At 39.1% G+C, this 19,968-nt stretch overlaps 1 protein-coding gene across 1 annotated transcript in view; it reads left to right on the top strand.

The window, feature by feature from the left end:
• Positions 1–19,593, top strand: part of PREX1 (phosphatidylinositol-3,4,5-trisphosphate dependent Rac exchange factor 1) — a gene marked incomplete at both ends in the record, with an annotated part of 144,915 nt that extends 125,322 nt beyond the window's left edge. Inside the window, 19 exons of the mRNA XM_079543293.1 lie at positions 1,723–1,910; positions 2,704–2,865; positions 3,429–3,639; positions 4,659–4,920; positions 5,912–6,118; positions 8,085–8,173; positions 8,535–8,617; positions 9,201–9,291; positions 11,070–11,198; positions 11,681–11,722; positions 13,530–13,747; positions 14,707–14,806; positions 15,330–15,473; positions 16,020–16,134; positions 16,567–16,633; positions 17,334–17,521; positions 18,042–18,144; positions 18,701–18,768; positions 19,551–19,593. Of these exons, the coding sequence (XP_079399419.1) occupies positions 1,723–1,910; positions 2,704–2,865; positions 3,429–3,639; positions 4,659–4,920; positions 5,912–6,118; positions 8,085–8,173; positions 8,535–8,617; positions 9,201–9,291; positions 11,070–11,198; positions 11,681–11,722; positions 13,530–13,747; positions 14,707–14,806; positions 15,330–15,473; positions 16,020–16,134; positions 16,567–16,633; positions 17,334–17,521; positions 18,042–18,144; positions 18,701–18,768; positions 19,551–19,593 (2,510 nt within the window). The remainder of the gene's footprint in view (positions 1–1,722; positions 1,911–2,703; positions 2,866–3,428; positions 3,640–4,658; positions 4,921–5,911; positions 6,119–8,084; positions 8,174–8,534; positions 8,618–9,200; positions 9,292–11,069; positions 11,199–11,680; positions 11,723–13,529; positions 13,748–14,706; positions 14,807–15,329; positions 15,474–16,019; positions 16,135–16,566; positions 16,634–17,333; positions 17,522–18,041; positions 18,145–18,700; positions 18,769–19,550) is intronic.
• Between the last annotated feature and the right edge of the window lie 375 nt (positions 19,594–19,968).

The raw sequence follows: 19,968 nt of genomic DNA, 5'->3' as shown, positions 1-19,968 counted from the left end.
GAATTCTTAGATGTTTGTTTCCAGTGAGTGCCTTAGAGAATCTCTATAATACGTAGCAATGTCATTTGTTATGTAAGTAGAGAAAAAAATATGTTGTTTGTCTGCTTTTTATTAGCTGTTATAGCCCAAGTCCCACAGTAAATGACAAAGGGTCTTGCATGCTCGGGTAGGTAATGATTTGAGTTATTTTGTGGACTGCTTTTGTATCAAGCCATATACCAGAATCACACAGTGATTCTGCCACGTCAGCAGAAAACCATTCTCATGGCTGAAGGCCCTCTCTTGTGCCAAGATACTCAATAAAAGGCCTGAAGGAGACATTAACTGTCCTTTGAAAATCTAAGTAGGAGACAAAAAACAGTTTAAAATAATGATAAAGGAGGTTCCTCCTATGAGATGTCTGGACTCTATTTTACATGTTAGCTCTGTAGTTTCTACTATAGGCTATTAAAAAAAAAAAAAAGGTATATATTCTTATTAGAATCTGTAAAAAAAATGCAAGCAAAGCTGTGTGCACAAGTCCAGGCACAATTTAGAAGCACATATAGATAACCTATGTTATTTGGCTGAATAAGATGTGTTTACACACTGCTAGATGTAGGATGCAAACAAGATTCAGGCTTGAGGTACTGCCTTTGTTTTTGATATTTTGATATTTTTCAGTTTGCTGGATGCCATAAAAGTAATCAGATCCCATCCCTTGTCTTCACAAAAGCCAGTTTTTGAAATGGAATAGTTCAGCATGTTTAGAACCATTTGGCAGCCCTTGCAAACTAGGAATTTATGGGCAGTAGCAGCTTGAGGGGAAGGTCTGCAAGTAGCTCCATTTTAACTTCATTTGCATAATTTTGATCTGGAGTGAGTTTTCAGAGTGTGTTACCACTGTGTCAGCAAGAGGTGGGGGGGAACATATTTCTTCCATCTTGGAAAAGTAGATGGTAGGGGAGAATACTGAAGCCAGATCCGCTCCAAAGGTCTGAGCCTGGATTCTCTGAATGCCACTGGCAACTTTTCCAAGAACATCTCTGCGAATCCCAGGTGAGGACTGCTGAGGCTGGTAGTCTGAAGGCCAAACAGTGCAGTTTGGCATTGCAACAGCAGGAGGGGTGCTTCTAAAGGCAAGGGAGCAGTCCTCTGGCAAATCTCAATTTGATTAAAATTTAAATTTCTTCTGTGATGACAATGTTATTGCCCTTATTTAAAAATGTCATCTCCTCACCCCGTCTCTGCCCTACCATCTCAGTCTTACAGTTGTACAGAAAGTACATCTGGAACACTTAATAGAATCATAGTATGGCCTTGGTTGAAAAGGACCTCAAAGATCACCTAGTTTCCTAAAACTTCAACAGAAAAGTGGCATTCTTCCAGAGGGTTGTTAGAAACAACAAGGCTCTAAGATTAACATACTTCCCTTTGAAAGCTTCTGTGAAGGACTATGTATGTGAATGCTGAACAGAACTAAAATGGTGTTCTGTGCATGGATGTGCATGTGCGCACTTGGAAGAACATCAGAATCTGAACTGGAGCATGTGGGTTGTCTAAAACTCTCTTGTAGTGGCCAACAGCAAATGTTTTCTTCACAATACCCTCCCAGACTCCTTGAGCCAGATGTTGTATCTTTGTGTCTTTGCATTTAACACCTCTCAACAGATTTTTCTTTCCTCTGCATGCCTGAATTCATGTGTGCTGCTGAACGCCTCTAATGACTTATTTTGTTTCCAGCCCAGATACAACAGACTATCAGCTCTCCACTGATAAGTGGTGAAGAAACACCTCTCATTAGCCTGACTGTGGATAACACTCACCTGGAGCATGGGGTGGTATATGAATATGTCAGCAGTGCAGGAATCAAATCCTTTGTCCTAGAGAAAATTGTGGAACCAAAAGGTTGCTTCTGTCTCACGGCAAAGGTACCTGACCAACATACATGGCCAGCTTCATTCCTGAACAGAACTGGGAAGAGAATAATATGGGCATTTCTCTATAATTGTCTTGTTACTTCAGATGAGGTAGCATGCAACTGTCTCAACTCTGCCTGGAGTTTTCCTCATTAAAATGGACTGACTCAAACTAGCTCTCATTTGTTGTGGGCAAGTGAGCAAAATCTTCCTAGGTTTCAGCTGTTGAGGGAGAGATAGGAGAGTCTCTCTGGAACTGAGAGGCGTTGGAATTCTTTCTATTTTCTGACAGGTAATGTACTTTTTGATGATATTGAAGATTAATTTCTTCTGGCAAGAATTTCCTTTACTCTTAAAAAAAAAAAAAATGAAGGTTTTTTTCTTTTCCCCATCTGATGGACTGGATGGATCACTGAAAGAATGAGATAGAAACATAGCTACTGGAAAACAACAGTGCCATGTATTTTGATCCATCTATGCACAATGATGAGATAATAGTAAATGTTTCTATCACATCCCAGTGACATTACTGTTAAGCTCAATGAAAGTCAAAGTGTGCCAGAGCCAGATTACCTTGGCAGTGAGCAGTGAATATCTTGAGCAATTTGTTGTTCTGAACGTTTCTGAGAAACGTTTTTTTGTCTGAGGAGTAGACAGGCTAATGGCTCTCAGGTGGTTATAACAGCAACTTGTTCTGAAGACAACCTTATTCAAGCGTGACATTATACAGGATTTACCATTAATTTGGTGGAATTTTGCCTCACAGTCACGTCTTACATAATTAAAATTCTGTCTTTTTGTTTAGATTTTAGAGGCCTTTGCTGCAGAAGACAACCACTTTGTAAGGAATTGCAAAAGGCTTATATCCCTAAGCAGTGCTGTGTCCACCATGCCCCAGTATGAGTTCCGGCAGATCTGTGACACTAAGCTGGAAAGCATTAGCAGGCGGCTTGCAAACTACCAAGAGGTACAACCCTACTAGTTATTGAAGCCTCAAGACAGTTCTGCCTAGTGATAACTGGGTTTTGATTGTCTTTATTAATGGATTCAAACAGCTTTACAGTAGCATGATAACAGCTCTATGTGTTATTCGAATGCAAGTTCCGAGGAAAAAGAACTTAACCTTAAATTGCTCCTTTCAGCTTGTCAGAGCTGTGAGTTGGAAAATATTATTGCAGGCTCATCTCCACCACATCACTGTATAAATGTGGCCACAACAGGACGATGAGTGTTTGATTTGTAGAATTAAGATGAGCATATGTACAGTATATCAAAGTGTAAAGAAACTAAGTGTGGTCTTCTGTGCAGTTACCTGAGCTGGTTGAAAAGAGTGTCCTAGAAAGTACTGCTAATTGCTTTCATTTGCTGTTTATGAGCATTTTATGGGGAATGTGCTGTTCAGCTGCAGCAGAATCATATGATTCTGAATAAGAAGCAGGAAGAGAAGAGGATTATCTACATTGCCTCATATATATATATATATTTTTTTTTTGCAAATGAAATAGCATATCCTTGCTTTATTTCTGCCAGTTTGCAGATGGATTAAAGACAAAGGTGAGCCCAGCCTTCAAACAAGCCATCATGGAACCACATTCCCTCAACAGCATGGATTTCTGCCCCACCAACTGCCATATTAACCTCATGGAGGTGTCATACCCCAAAAACACTACCTCAGCAGGGAGGTCGTTCAGCATTCGCATTGGACGAAAACCTTCTATTATTGGTCTAGATCCAGAACAAGGTATTCAACTTTCAAATCATACTGATTTTCATTTGCATAGAAAGTTGCATCTTTACACTGCTCAGTGAAGTCAAAATTAGTTCCAAAGAAACAAAGTCTTGCCATTACCCTTGTTTTCTCTTCAAAATTTTATAGTAAAACGATAATTGCTTGTGTTGTAATAGCAGCGCTAGAAAAGGTTCTATGCTGTGAAGAGAGGCTACCTTCAGGCTGAAAACTTGTTCAATCAGATATTTTCTTTTCTGATTAGTAAATAAATTCCTTATCTTGGAGCTGGAAGTCTCTACTCTGTCTCAAGGGGATGTACTTCTTGAAAAGTAGCTGCTTCATAGCGTTTATCCTACAACTTGAATACCTGAGTTCCAACATTTCCTCATCATAGTACCTCACAATGTGCATCTGATTCGCTGTCTAACAAAGTCAGAGTTCAGGAATGTTTGGAAAAGATACAGTGAATTGTAGTCTAACCAATCCACTGAAAAACATATTGCTTTTATTCAAAATGAATCAATAAAGAAGCCCCACTTAGTTGAAAATATTAAAATTCCATGGTATTTCAAATATAGCAACAAAATTGTCAGCATTTTAAAAAGAAAACATATTTTATCTTCTGTAATTACATCATCCTATGTCTTGTATATATGTCTTTATACATATGTGCGTGTGTTATGTAAATGTTTTTAAATCTTGAAGAATAATAACACAGACCAACTGCCAAGAGGTTGAATTCATTAACAACAAATGCATTTAGATACTCAAATGGGCAAAATGGATAGTTTATGAGTGCTGTCATTGCTCCCATAATTTAACCTGTCTCTGGACTGTACTAGATTCAAAACACCTAGCTGGTATGACAGGGACAGTGAAAAATAATAACAAAAGATTTTGTAATGGAATATAATTATATAAAATAATCATGTGACATTTTTATTTTCGTTTTAAATTCTACCTATCCTAAACTAGCATTTGGATTGTTAAGATTCATGAGAGCCATACTAACTAGACTCTTTAACGTTTAGCAGGTACCGTAAATCCAGTCTCATATACTCAACATTGCATCACCACTATGGCTGCACCATGCTGGAGATGTCTGACCCCAGAAGATGGAGATCTCGATGGTAGTTTTGGCCAGCAGAATGGAGGAATAAGTCAGGAAGAAAGAGGACTCAGTTTTCTGCTCAAACAGGAAGATCGAGAGATACAGGACTCATACTTGCATCTTTTTAACAAACTTGACATTGCAGTGAAGGAAATGAAGCAATACGTCGTTCAGATAAATAAGTAAGTAAAGAATCCAATATGCACTGCGAAGAGCAAATCTGATTAGAAGGGAGATGTTAACCCCAGAAACCTCATTATCAGCCCCTACTCTTTTACTCTTATTACATTTGCATTACAGCTCATTGACTATTATGAAGTGTCAAACCTATCCCACGCAGATCCACCCCTATGTTCACTATTGCCCTTTGCACCTAAAAATCTCCCTGAATTCAACAGCCACTATTTTGCTTAATGTATACTATATTAGCAAGTAAGAGTGTTTTGTGTGCCAGAAGTTTTGGACCTCTGTATAGACAGGGTGCCTCACCTTGAGGTTTTGTCTGACATAAGGCAGACCAAATAAACTTGTGATTTCCAGCAGCTTTCTCTTTTAAACTTGTTTTCCTTTTCGTTTTTTCTTTTCATCATCACAGGTCTCCTAGAAATGGTACTTAAGGATTTGAATAGTTGGTCTGTGTATTGGACATAACTGGAAGGGATTTGCTAGCAGGTGCTGCAGGAGTGATCGCTGTGACATGAAGCCACAGCTGCTTTCATTAACAAAAGAAAAGAGCCCATCATGCACCAAAAACTTAAACTGATCAGAAAGCATGTAGTGCCTTGGCTCAAACACATTTAAGAAAGAACAAGAGCTGCTGGGAGAGAACCTGTGAGCACAAGCACTTCCCCAGGAGAGAAATCCAGTGCCTGGGATGGAGAAATTGCAGACTTTGTTGAATTAAAAACAGAGCCCTTTCAGGCTGCATTGTTACAATTAAATTGTCCCTTGTGGAGATAAGGTTCCTGCAGAAACAGGAGTTCTTGTGAACTGAGATAAACAGATTTCAGTGAACCGCTTTTAGAGTTCACGATTTTACATAGCTATAGTCCATGTACAAATACTGGCAAGGTTGTCTTTGATTTCACATAGCTGAATTCTGGTCATAGCCTTTATATCTCATTTGTGAAACTATCCACCAGTTCCTGACAGCCACATATTTTACCTCTGCAGACTTCTGTCCACCATAACAGAACCTACAGAAGGTGGTGCCTGTGAGCCACCATCCACTGAGGAGTCGTCTCCACCTTCTCTGGGAACAGAAGAGAGTGATCCTGACAAAGCTGAGCATGGTGGCATCAAGAAGGTCTGTTTCAAGGTTTCTGAGGAGGACCAGGAAGACTCTGGACATGACACAATGAGCTTCAGAGACTCCTACAGGTTAGTCTGAAAAAATGTTTTATGCCAAAATATCAGCTAATGTTAAAATACCAGCACTTCTAGAATACTAACAAAAACGTAACAAAATGAAGTAAATAAATCTAGCTTGACTTTCCCCTTTTATATCACATAGCTGTAAACTTCAGAAGCTTCAGAGTTTTCAGCCTGATAATAGCTGCTATTATAAGGTTTTTTTCCATTCAATTCTGCAAACAATTTTCCCAGAAATCCAAGACACTGAGAAACAGAAATGGGCTTTTTTTTATTTTTAATTCTTAATGGGCCTCTGAAACCACAAGTGCAAATGTTTATTCAGGTGTCTTGAAATCTTGTTTTGGGACACAAGTGACTACTGCTTCTCCTGGAATATTTGCTACTGAAGGAAATTTCACACACTCCAACTCTGTCTTTCTTGGAAGGTAACTTTTGAAAAATTTAGTTCACAAAAAATGGAACAAGTTGCAATCATGTCTGACCATTGCAATTTTACACCCTTAATAGGTCATTTCTACATTAATTGGAAGGCCATAGGACTTTTCCTATGCAAAGAAGTAAAAATACCTTATAGTGAGTTTGCAGGATTTAGAATAACCTGAATAAATGATACGTTTTAGCTACTTCCATGCTACTACAGGACTGATTCTTTACTACGTGCTGGTTTTCTGTAATACTGCAAGTGGTACCACGTGGTATTCTTACAGGTCTGCAAAAATGACAGAATCAGAATAGTTTACATTGCAGCGAACATCTGGAGTCCTCATGGTTCAATCTCTTCTTCAGAAAAGGCCAAAGCAGGTAGTCTGCACAGGGTCTGGCCCAGCTGAATACAAGACAGCAAATATCCAGTCAGTAAAGGATCAGAACTGGCACTTAGAATATTGAGATCTGCAGTATCTACTTGTGGTGCTAGACTTAAGTCTGCACATGTGCTCAAGAGCTGCTTTATTGAAATGTGAAGTATTTCTCTCATTGTTGACAGGGATCCCATGAACAGCTTGGTTTAAATGATTTCTATAAATGCAGATAATCGATCCTGTGTAACAAAGTGACATTAAGAACAGTGCCTGTGGATCTGTCACTTGTTCCAAAGTTTTACACGTAAATGAAAATTGAGAAAGGTTATTCTGTTCTGTCTTTATTAGCCAATTATGTGTATATTACAGATAACAGTTATCCAATAGAGAACAAAGTGCGTTTTTATCATTTTGATCTGAAAACTACTGAGGAACTACAAAAATAAACAAATTGCAAATAAGAAAATATTTTGTTTGCAATAGTAGTGCCTTATGAGGATCACAAGTCACATTTCATAAGGGCTTATATTGTGATATAGATGCTATAAACTATTTTTTTCTTAGAAAAAAAAAAAGGTATCTTTGGCAATAGGTTTAAGAAAGGACAGGCAAGAATCCATATTAGGGTTCTTTCAATTGCTCTTACCCTTTTGTCTCACCTTAGTCTAAAATAAAGTAGAGGAAAAGACAATGTGGAGAATTTTGTGGATTTTATTTTTGGTTTGTGCCATTAAAAACACTGTGTCATTTCACTGGAGGGGGCAGACTGACATCCGTTGATTTTCTGATCACCTTTAGTAAGTTATAGTTAGTATAAACTGAACTGAAATGATTCTTGCTGCAACTTTTCATGTATGCATCAGCCAGCAGTGGTGTGAAAGCAACTGGAGTGACTCTTCTGCTTCCTTAGGCATTTGCAGGTCTGCCATGCTTGGTATTCCAGTGGTGCAGATCCCTTAAATTTCCTCTCCCATCTTGAGTAGCTTCCATTTATGCTGTTATGGTGATATCCTTAGAGCTGGCAACAAACGTTGCATGTAATTAGGTTTTCTTTTCCATATGCATAAGAGAATTTGACTTGGGTATTAGTGTAAATGATAGTTTATCATAGGCCAGGAGCTCCTTTGCTTCAGGCTGGGAGCATCAGTCACCTACTTTGCTTTTCTTTCTAGTGAATGTAACAGCAACCGGGATTCAGTGTTGTCTTACACCAGTGTACGGAGTAATAGCTCTTACTTGGGCAGTGATGAGATGGGATCAGGTGAGTACATGCCTAGGTAACATGCATATTTTCTCATAGCAGACCTTTTAGTGGGGGTGATAACTCTTTGCTGATTATAAGCAAATGCATGTTTCAATTGCAAATGTGGTTCCTTCAAACTAATCAAAAGAATATGAAAAGGTCAAGATTTGTTCTTTTTCTAACAAACCACAGGAAATTTGGAGTATGGAAGAACTATTAAGTCTTTGTATTATGTGAAAGAAGTATGAGCATTTGAAATTTGAGATAAAGAAGTGATCAATTTTTACCCGCTGCAGTGTGAGGATGTGCTAGTATCATTTCTGGCCTCATCACAGCTTATGCTGATGAGACAGTTAAAAACTTATCTTTGTTTTCTTAGGAGATGAGCTTCCCAGTGACATGAGGATTCCTTTAGATAAACAAGACAAACTTCATGGCTGTCTGGAGCATCTTTTTAACCAGGTACAAAACGGGTTTCATTGTTACAAAGAATTGCTTTCTCTTTATCAGTGTCAACACAGGAATTTCTAAGTATCAGATTGTTTAATGAAATCATGTTCTGAGGGAAGGAAGCTGGAAGCATATTGTATGGCAGTTTTATCAAACAGTTTTGTCAACATTCAAGTTGCCTTGCGTGATACAAGCAATGTTGAGCAGGTTTGTATGAAGCATTAAAGAGAAAAAAGCTTTGATGAAAAGGAGAAAATAAGATGAACAAAATGCACAATCCTGATGAATCACACCTCTAAATCTGAGGAGAGCTCTCACAAGTTCAGTCTACAGATGTCTTTATAGATGGCCAGCACCAGAGAACTGTTTTGCAATGGGTTTTATCACATCAGCATGCGGCTCGCTCTTTGTGTAGAACATCATTCAGTGCGAGGCTCTCAAGGGTAATTCATGGTTAGAAAGTCTTAATAATATTTATTAACAAAGAGAAACTCATTCAAAAATATTAATGCTGTAATGGCTTTTGCATTTTTCCAGAAGATTTCCATTCAGATTTTTTTCCACAAGTCTAACATGGAAACTATTTCGATTGTAGGTTGATGCAATTAATGCACTTCTAAAAGGACCAGCAATAACTAAAGCCTTTGAAGAAACCAAGCACTTTCCAATGGACCACAGTTTGCAAGGTAAGGAAGAAGGCTGACTGTATTTAAAAATGTGATTTTCTAGGACTTAAGAGATTACCATGAATGCACACACGCCATGTTGCCACACAGCGTTATGTAACTGTGCAGTCTGAACAGTTGTACATTAGAAGTTGTGTGTTATTGATGATCCTTTGGGTTCCTTCCAGCTCAGGGTACTCAATGGCTCTAAAGGCAGGTCCCATGTCTGATCACTGAAATTCTGCACAAGTTCATTTTAAAACACACAGAACACTGTTCTCTTATATGCTACTGCATTTTCACAAGTGTCCAGACCCATCCTTTGATGTGAGCACGCAGATATGTACCTCAAAAGTACAAGGTACAGTTATGTCAGATTCAGGGTGAACACTCTGATTAGCTGGTGAGGGACTGACTGTAGATATGAGGCACCAAAAGGTTCTGCCTGAGTTTGCTTAATGACTTTTCTTCAGAGATGGGTAATTGCCAGAGTAAACTCCATCCTCACATGTCACTTATTTTGAAAACTGATTCCCATAGAGAGCAAACAAATGATACCATGTTTTCTTTTTCTTCAGGGAGCTTGTTTAGGACCTTTGTCTTAACGGTTTAGGGGCCCAGGATGTGGTTTCTTCTCTCACTGAAATACCAAAGCTTTATTTTCTGAACATTTGCTGCATTTCCTTTCCCACTTGAAATCTGAACTGTTTCCTACTACTTCTAATATACTTCAGGTACTGCAATTCTGGGCCTCCCAACCTTGACAAGTTCTGTTTTTAAGTCACAGTGGGAAAATCTAGAGGAGGTTTCTTTGTGTTTTTTTTTTCTTTTTTTTCCTGATTCCAGAAATAGACCATGCGAAGTTCTGTTACACGAACTCATTTTCACAAACACATTCACATCTATGTTGATTATTTGTTAGTCTTTCAGTGCACTGTTGGAATAAAGTGAGGAAATCACAGACACCCTGTGTTCACTTCCTTTATTTTATTTCACTTAAATGGAGTCTAATTTATTACAGCTAGATTAATTAGACTGAGAGGGTCTTTTAGTTAACTGAAGTTAACTGATGATTGCACATTCATTACACTAATGAGCACAAAAGCACTGCTTACATTTGGAATCCCCAGACCAAACGTCTCTTTAATTGCTCCTGCAGACACCTTTCAGTGACAAATGTAAATTTGAATGCTTGTCCTGTTTCTGTTTGGCGCAGTTATTTGGCACCATTTTTCTGTTTGCTTACAAATTTTATTGCCAGCAGTGGGCTTTATAGCTTAGCTAAGTCATGAAGAATAGATTCTCCACTCTGTAATTAAACAATTAGCTGCCACCAGGTGAAAGAAAGCAGAATAGTTCCCAACTTCTCATCAGTGTTGTGGGATGCAACAGCTGCAGCCAAAAGGCTGATCTGATTCTGCACAGCCACAGAAACTTTAGATATATTTAGATATTTAGATATACAGCAGGCAGCTGTATCATATATGAAAGTCAGAGAGAACAGAAGGTAATGATGTCAGATATGAGTCGCACAAGGCTCTTCTTACCATGCACATCACCCACATATACGACTTCTAGCCTGTGATCCTGCAAACAATGCTAGGAGACTGCTGATTATAGGATTATAGGAATATTCTTTTTTTTCCTTCTCCTTCTGCATTGTCTATTTAAGAACCTCTTTCATTCACAACTGTTGCTATTGATAGTATGTATCTCTGCTTGCATCTGTATGCGCATTTTGAATCAAAAACCACTCTACATTGCACTTCCTACTGCCTAACAAACTCATTTTTTCCTAGAATTTAAACAGAAGGAAGAAACCACAGTGAGGTGCCGAAATAATATTCAAGCCAGCATTCAAGAAGATCCATGGAACCTTCCATTGCGCATCAAAAACCTCGTTGAAATCATACAAAAATACGTGGAAGGTCTGTAAATGGGGTAAAGATTGCTATCGGTTTCAGAGGGAAAGGATAGCTCTGATCTAATCGAGTCTAGCAGTTCAATTTTTCATTTTTATGTCTATTTGTAATAAGGCTGTGCTGCACTCTAGGGAAAACAGGTCAAATTGTCCTAACCCACTGTAATCAGGTTGGGGTGGAATAGGCTAGCTAAATCTGATATTTACACTCCAGTGCAGAGCACTGGGAAAAGTTTCTTCATTAAGTATTAATCTGCATGTACAATTTGTTTCCAATAATTCATAGTAGTTAGTAGAGCATTTAGCTTGTAAAATTCTTTCTGTATGATTAAAATGCCTGTGTGAGTAAGAACTATGATAGTACAAAGAAATAACCATGCAGGGGTGAGGAGAGGCAAGAATTGTGGAGAAAGAGGAGACTGTCAATCCAATAGAGTAAAATCTCTATTGCCATCATGTTGACTTCTTTCCTTCTCTTCACTGTTTTAGATGGGAAGAATCAACTGCTTTTGGCCTTGTTAAAATGCACGGGTAAGGTGTTTCGATTTCTTGCAACAAAGACTGTACACACATGTCCCTAACACAGATTTATGCGACTCCATGTGCATACCTCTGAGTGTTATTTCCTGAGCATTTAGCTTTAGTCTTGGCATTTTAAGCTAACATTTCTTGTGCTCTGCATCTGGGACAGCCTTTTCATGCATCTGACATCTATGCTTCAGTTTGTGTTGCTTCAATTCCATGTAGGCTGCTGTGTCTCCTGGCTAGTCATTGATGTTGCACAAGCGCTGTTTTTCTGTCTTTTTTTCCTTTTGTACAACTCTCACTCCCAGATGGCCTTTACTGTTTCCTTCTGTGGTGAAAACATGCAGCAAAAATGAGACATGTTGCACAACTTTCTGTGAGAACACAGACACTGACATCTTTCCAAACGAAGCAGGCAAGTTAGGGATTTAAGAGTGTATATACTGAAATCATAGCTAGGAGCAGACTAAAAACCTAAGTGTGGAGACAGCACATAAATACACTGTGAATGGATATTGTTATCTGCTGCTGTGCACTAAACTTCGTACTTGCAGATCAAATGACAGGCCTTTCCTAGGAGTGAATGTGTAGTCTCCTATTGTGATTGAAACTGTACTTGGTGTATTTTTGTTTGCAAATGAGGTAATACATGACTGAAATAGGATGTCATTAATTTGGTGCCAGCTAGATTCTCAAGTTCTCATAGAGTGAAAATGGTAAATGAGTATGGCTCTGTTGCCTCTGCTCCTGCCAGGGCTGGTCCATGAGTCTGTCAAAACCTGCCTGCAGTGTCAGCTTAGCATCCGTAAAGGCTGTTTTTTTAATGACAACAGATGTAATGACTTCATAAGTGTCTACCTCTGCCCTATCTCCTGCAGCATTTTCCCTAATATCCTCTGGAAAGAATGGGGCAGCAGATGGCACTGAAGAGGTTATGCCAGCTTTGTGGAAACTGGCTTTTCCCTAGCTCTGAGGACAGACGTTTCTGTGCTCTCTCTGCCTTACTTTGGCAGTACAGAGGAGTACTGCTGGAAGGACTGGTTGCCTTCAGATTGAAGATATGGCCCTGCGCCTGGAGTGTATCAGTGAGGATACCATGCTCAGTGCTTACAGAAACTTTAAAAACTCAAATCTTCTGAATGGTGTCTTCAGCTTCTTTCTCTGTGGAACACTGCCTTGGCAATGACAGACTGCTGTACTGTTGAAGGAGCCCAGGGTGCCTGGGAAGGAGCTCCTCTCTTATTCACGTTTGTCTTTGGCCTGCAATCCCCTTAACTGTGACGAGGTTGCTTGGACCAGAATGTGGCTGCCTGGCAGCCGGCCTGGAAGCAAAATCCTCCCAAGAAACAGAAACCAATTGGTACCCTATGGGCAGGCCCAGTTAAAGCATTAAGCATCTAGGGAGATCATGAAATACAGGTAGATGAGGGGAAGATGAATCTCTAACAGCCCAGAAGAGAAGCAGTGGCAGAGATCCTCTTTCATTAATTCTCTTGCTTCTTTAAACATAAAAAGAAGGGAATCAGTCCAGATATGGCACGAAGGAGTTAGAGCTCTTCCCAGAAGAAGGAGCATGCAGATGGCAAACGTAAAACAAAGAGTCAAGTGGCCTAGAAAATTTTTGGCAAAATTTTCCCAGCAATGCTCTTTTTATTTCTACACCCAGGTCACACAGCAAGATGTTATCTGTTACAACTGTGTAAAGCTACAGCTGAAGCTAAATATCTCACACATACATAGAAACTGCCTCTTTGGCAGTGAGATAAAAGAAGTATTCTCATGCCTTGTTTGTGTGTCTCTCCTTCTCTTGCAGATACTGAACTACAGCTGAGGCGAGATTCCATCTTCTGCCAATCTCTTGTGGCTGCTATTTGCACCTTTTCAGAGCAGTTATTGGCTGCTCTCAACTATCGATACAACAACAATGGGGAATATGAAGAGAGCAGCAGAGACGCCAGTAGAAAATGGCTGGAACAGATAGCAGCCACTGGTGTTTTATTAAACTACCAGTCCCTGCTCTCCCCTACTGTGGTAAGATGAAGAGTTATGGCACCCTGGGGTCTGCTCACATTTGCATGTATGCTTCTCTGCCATTCAGAGCACAGCCAGTGCTAGCAGCGTGTTGAGACTGATGACAGCGACCTCAGGAGACTCCCACTCTGACAACCGTGTCCCAGTATTTTCCATATCCCATTATTTCCATCTCCTCACAAATACTGGACTCCAGAGTTACACCAGAGGCTTTTGGAATCAGGCTATCCTTATGTTTGGAGTGACCTGGTAGCATTTAGGGAGGGTTTACTGCTCAGCTGTTAATGAGGCATGCGTGGCCTGCCCTCTTCTGGTGGAATGATGCATATCAACAGTTAGGCAGAAAAGTTGGGAATATTTCATCTGGAGTTCCAAACAGAAAACTGGAGTTACGTTCACACTGACCATTCTGCAGGCTAGATAGATTGAAATCTATCTGACACACTTCCATTGTGCTGTGATTTGAGCTTAAGATACAGGCACTATGGCTAAGGAGGAGAAGGTACACAAATTATTATTACTTTACAGAAAGTTTTGAACATTGCAAACATAATATGTTGAGCATGCTTTTTAACAGTAATCCAAACTATATGCAACTGTATTATTCTTCTACGTTGCATGGAATGTATGCACATTGATTTCACAGTAACCAAAAAGCTCTTCTTATATTTGTAGATACAAGATAAAGTTTGGAGAAACAGACCCCTTCAAAACTATTCTTTAAGCCTCTGCACTCCCTGTGAATCACGTCAAATGCCATCTAAGCAAAGGGCAGCTGTGTTTGTATCACAAAGTTAAAAAGCCGCCAGTAATTAATTATTTGGGGGAGTTTGTGGAAATCTCTGTATTCTGCACTAGGTCCCCTGAACTGAAACACGCCAGCAGCAGCTATACTGTCCTGTTACTGATCTCTTCCTGGCAGACAGTCACCTATTTATATCTGGTTCTTTGCCCTACAGAAGGAGGAGCGCACCATGCTGGAAGACATCCAGGTCACTCTGACAGAACTGGACAAAGTTGCCTTCTATTTCAAGCAGCTGGATGAAAGTCTTGTAGCAAGTGAGTACACTCAGTTTCTTTTAAACTCTTTTTTTCTTGTTTGTTTTATGGATTACCATCCTCCATGATTATAAATCTAACAGACGTCAGGTCTGGAGAGTATTGAGCAGCAAGCTCGGTGATTTGGAGCTATGGTCTGTGCCACAGCACCTTACCTGTGTGATTTTTATAGATTTTATAATTCTCAGTATCTCACTACCAACAGTGTAAGGACTGTCCCTCACTAGCTCTCATCTTCTGTGTCACCCCACCAACTCTCTTTCCATGTTTACTGACCACAGGATGCCAGAAAACAAGATGGGATTTTGATTGTTAGCCCTGTTTGTGGTATCACTATGTTTTAGAAGATGCAGCTAGAATGATATTTCAGAACTCATTTTCTCTCAACAAAGCCTCTCCCTTATTAATTTGATGGTGGAGATGTGAAACATCAATAGATGATCTAACAAACTCCAGCAACAATGGTTACAAATTTCTCCCACTGTGGTAATACAGCGTTTTATCTTTATGTTTATTTCTGCAGATACTCATGTCTTCTACCACATCGAAGGAAGCCGTCAGGCCTTGAAGGTTATCTTTTATCTTGACAGCTACTACTTCTCCAAACTGCCTTCTCGGTTTCAGAATGGAGGAAGCTTGAAACTACACACGGTGCTATTTACAAAAGGTGTCTATAAAAAGATTTCTTAGAAAAATAAGCTAACTGATGATAGCAAAAGGTTCAAAATAAAGAGTGACCATCAAACTCTTAACATAACGGAGCTGAAAATTACAGATATAGTTAAGAAGCAGGTGGTTCTATTCTGGGACACTCCTAGAGCATGTTAGAGATTCGAATAAGACACAGTCAAGAGAACATGATATGCCTGCCTGGGACTTTTTTAATGCCTTCCTCTAAAGCTTCAGGTCATAAAGACATATTGGGCTGTATGTGGACAATCTGATCCAGTATGGTACCAGGAGCTGCTTCCAAGTTATAGGCAAGTCTTTTTAGAAGCATGTGCTGTGACAGAATCATCCAGGCTGGAATTGAAGGAATACTGACTAGATAAGCAAACATTCACACCAAAATTATATTAATGGGCAGTGTTAGCCTTGACATGATCCAACAGTCATTTGCAAAGCAGTGAAATGATGCAGAGATAAATAAGTAAAAACTTACTAAAATGTTATTATCTAAATTTAAAATATAATAAAACATTTTCTCTTTTAGCTCTAGAGAGTATGGAGGGGCAATCACAACCAGCTGGCTTATCTCTAGAAGAACTTCCACAGCAAATTAATGGTCAATCTCTAGAAAAAGTGCAGCAATACTACCGTAAACTCAGGTATTTCATACTTCTCCTTTACTTAAAACACGTCGAAAAGAGTGCTCATTGCTAAAGACAGTAAAACTAATGAAAAAAATCCCACTCCTGTTGATTTCCTGTACAAATATGATTCTTGGAGATCCCCATTGTGTAAGAAATCCATTAATTTTTTTCCCACAGCTAAGCTTGTTCTGAAGCGCTGCACTGTACAGGATGAGATTCCTATCTGATTTGACTTCAGAACTTTGAGCAGAGCTAAAATTGATAAAGTGTTTCCAGAATATTTCAGTACAGACTATATGAGTTTCAGCAACAAAATGCTTCAGTAAGAAAGCACCTCTTGAAGTACAAGACTTCTCTCACGGTCTTTTCAGAAGTTTCACATAAGTACACATATGTGCTTGAAATGAGACTTGCTGACTAATGTAGTTCTTGCTGGTCTTTTTGCAGGACATTTTATCTAGAGAGGTCAAACTTGCCCACTGATTCTAATACTACTGCAGTGAAGATTGACCAGGTATTGTTATTTTGTTACTGGTTTTATTTCTACATCAGTTGGCCTCTTAAACCTCAGTCATGTGATAGCTATAAAGCAGGCCTGTACAAACCCAAATATAATTTAAAAGAATTCCCTGCCATGAAGAAGTGCTGTAAATTTCTCTGGGGCTTTTGTTTGAAGAAAAGCGTGGGTAACTGGAGTTAACACAAGCCCTCTAATTTAGGCACTAGTAAGACTTCATATTGCCCTGTTCATCTCCTTCTAAATGGGGTATCTGATGTTAGACAGAATGAATTTATTCTTCTCTCTCACAGATGTATAAAAAATGAACTTTAGAAATTAAACTTTATTCACAATTATAGAAGGAAACACCAGGACCATGAGTGCTTCCCAGCATCTCAGCTAGAGGCAGTCTAACTGGGGCAGGTAACTTGGGAATATTTGCACATAAGGCAGTAAGTACTACTGCAGTGAAAACAAATCATCTTTGCCATTGTAATGTACAGTGTAAACAATCTCAGTGATCTGTGATAACTGCAAAAAATTGCCCCACACCTAAGTCACAGCTTGTATATTTTCACTTTCAAATATTCATTACTCTGCAGCAGTCACTTGTGTAGTGATAGTATGTCTGGAGACAGGATAAATCCCTGTAAATTTACAACTGAAAGAGTACACCTACCACTGATGTTTTTGTTATTCTTGTTGCTTTGTTTAGCTTATTCGTCCCATCAATGCAATGGATGAGCTTTGCAGGCTGATGAAGTCCTTCATTAACACAAAACCCAACCAGTCAGGATACTCTAGCAGTAACACATCAGGAGCTGGCCTGCTACCTATATCTTCTGAGCTCTGTTACCGACTCGGAGCCTGCCAGATTACCATGTGTGGCACTGGGATGCAGAGGTGAGATTTTGGAAACAGAAGTGTTAGTGTTGTAATGCAAAGGTTGGTCTTTTCTGGAGAGTTGGGCAATATATTTGATTCAGTTTAAATCAATAGCAAGGTAGATGTTAAGGGACTATATATAATAAGGATGTAAATACGTTATGTAGGCTGAGACATAAATAGTTCTGTTAATAATTAAATTGGGCACATAAACTTTGTTTCAGTGCGTCAACCAATGCCATTCACTAAATGAGTTCATTGCATATACAGAGAAATTGCATATACAGAAATTAGTGCAGAAGAGTAGTGAAACATACCTCATAGTAACATTGCTGGAGACCTGAACCATTGCAGGAAGCAAGTGTAAAGGACTGAAAATGCAGGATTGAAGCTCGTTTTTAAGTGGAGAAAGTGAACTAATAGATATAAAAAAGCTAGCTAACAGAATCCATACTTAATAAATAAGTGTCCTATACTTGCCTCTATATACATTTTTAAATATGATCAATGATTTAGTATCACTTGTTCCCATTTTCAGAAGTACATTAAGTGTGTCCCTGGAGCAAGCAGCCATACTGGCTCGAAGTCATGGACTTTTGCCCAAGTGTATCATGCAAGCTACAGACATCATGCGAAAGCAAGTAAGTATTAGGACCTGTGTGTCTACTGCAAGCCACTACCTTTATTCCAGTAACATTCCAGTAATAGTAGAAACTCCTGTTTATTTCAGCATGGCATGGTATTTTGTTCACCATGAACTCATACAGTCAATCTGTTACTAGTGTCTGAACAGCTACCCATCTCTGACACAACAAATTAAGGTTTGCAGGTACAGCCATTTACAGCAATTATATGCCTCAGTATGCATTATTCAAAGTATGTGCCTTGATGGTTAGAAAGTAGAGACTAGCTAAGATACTTAAGACAATTTCTGCATGTACAAAAATCAAAAGTCTCAATCAGTGTTAAATTGTAGAAACTCCCCAGTGATAGACAACAGTGCTTGTAAAGTGCTTTGGGATTAATTTCATCTTTTCAGTAAACACAGATGACTAATGTATCTACCAACAGATTCCAACTTTTCTAAAGTAGTTAATGGATTCTCAGAAAGAAAGCACACTCCTATTACGTTATTATCCCCTAAGGATCAGATCCGTTATCAATATCATCAGTACCATAAATTCTTTGTTTCTTTAGGGACCAAGAGTTGAAATCTCTGCCAAGAATCTGAAAGTGATGGACCAAATGCCGCAGAGTGCGCCTCGGTAGGTTGTTCTGGATTCTGCATGTTATCTGAAATGCTTGTTTTATGTCTCTGTAACAACTATGCAGATCCTGTTGGAACCACAGGTCTCCTTAGTAGTAACAGCAAGAAAAAAAAAATCATGTTCTCCTTTCTCACGGTACTAAATTAAGTGCAGTGTGGCTTAATAAGCTCAGCCTGTTACAATTTGCATATCATTAACTTCAAATGTTTCTGCATTTTCTAAAAAAAAAAAAAAAAAAAAAATCACTGAAGAAAAAGAAGAGTCTTTTTCAGACCATTGCTATGGGCTGATATTGCTAGTGATTGACAGCCATCTGTGGAATGCTGAGAGAGAAAAACTCCTGAATGGCAAATCTGACAGCAGATATGCAAAGACACTTCATAAGCCAGTACTTTGGCTGCAGTCCCATTGTGTACTAAAACCCAGTCACTACACTGTATTTAAATAGAACAGGAAAAAAAAACAACCAAGAAAAGGGTTGCTGAAGACCCAAATTGGGCCAAAGGTAAAAAGAAGTGATACAGTGTTTCAAATAGTATTTAAACAATGATAATAAATATTTTAGCTAATAAATAGTAAATATTTTAGCTAATAAATAGAGTTAATTATACACTTTTATATTTGCAATTATGAAAAATAAAAATAGTGGTATTCTTGCTATTGGGTTGCATCTAAGGCTTGCAGAATGACAAAGGAGAAGCTAGCTTTCATACACTGTGCCAGTAACTTTGTTATCTTTCTTACGACGTTTAATACCATACTCTTAATCTGCCTTAAAGACTCTACAGGCTGTGCCAGCCACCTACAGATGGGGATTTATAAACGTGACAGAGGCACCCACATTGTGGCACAACTAAAACACGCACCAACAAGCAGCCCTGTCTGAGGACCCATGCTAACCAACGCTGTGACACTGAAACAAGAGAGGAGGAGACTCTGCTTTTGCAGGAGATGAACCTGTTGGCCCCAGGCATCAGGAATCTGCCTCTGAAGCCCTGCGGCACATGCAGGGATTCTTGTATTTGTTTGACCTCTTGAAGAAATTCTTGAAACAAACCCCACAGAACTAAGATGGGTGTTACTGCCATTGGTAGATGCCTGGAACAGTGACAGTTATGCAGCAAGAAAGTGCAGTTTTACTGATAACATTTGTGCTGCCACTTAAAAGCCGTGGACTTGAAGATTTGGGTTGGTTGA

This window comes from Tetrao urogallus (assembly GCF_951394365.1).
Source record: "Tetrao urogallus genome assembly, chromosome: 16".
NCBI classification, from domain to species: Eukaryota; Metazoa; Chordata; class Aves; order Galliformes; family Phasianidae; genus Tetrao; species Tetrao urogallus.
The sequence above is the reverse complement of the archived record's forward strand: the minus strand, read 5'-3'. Positions and strand labels throughout refer to the sequence as shown.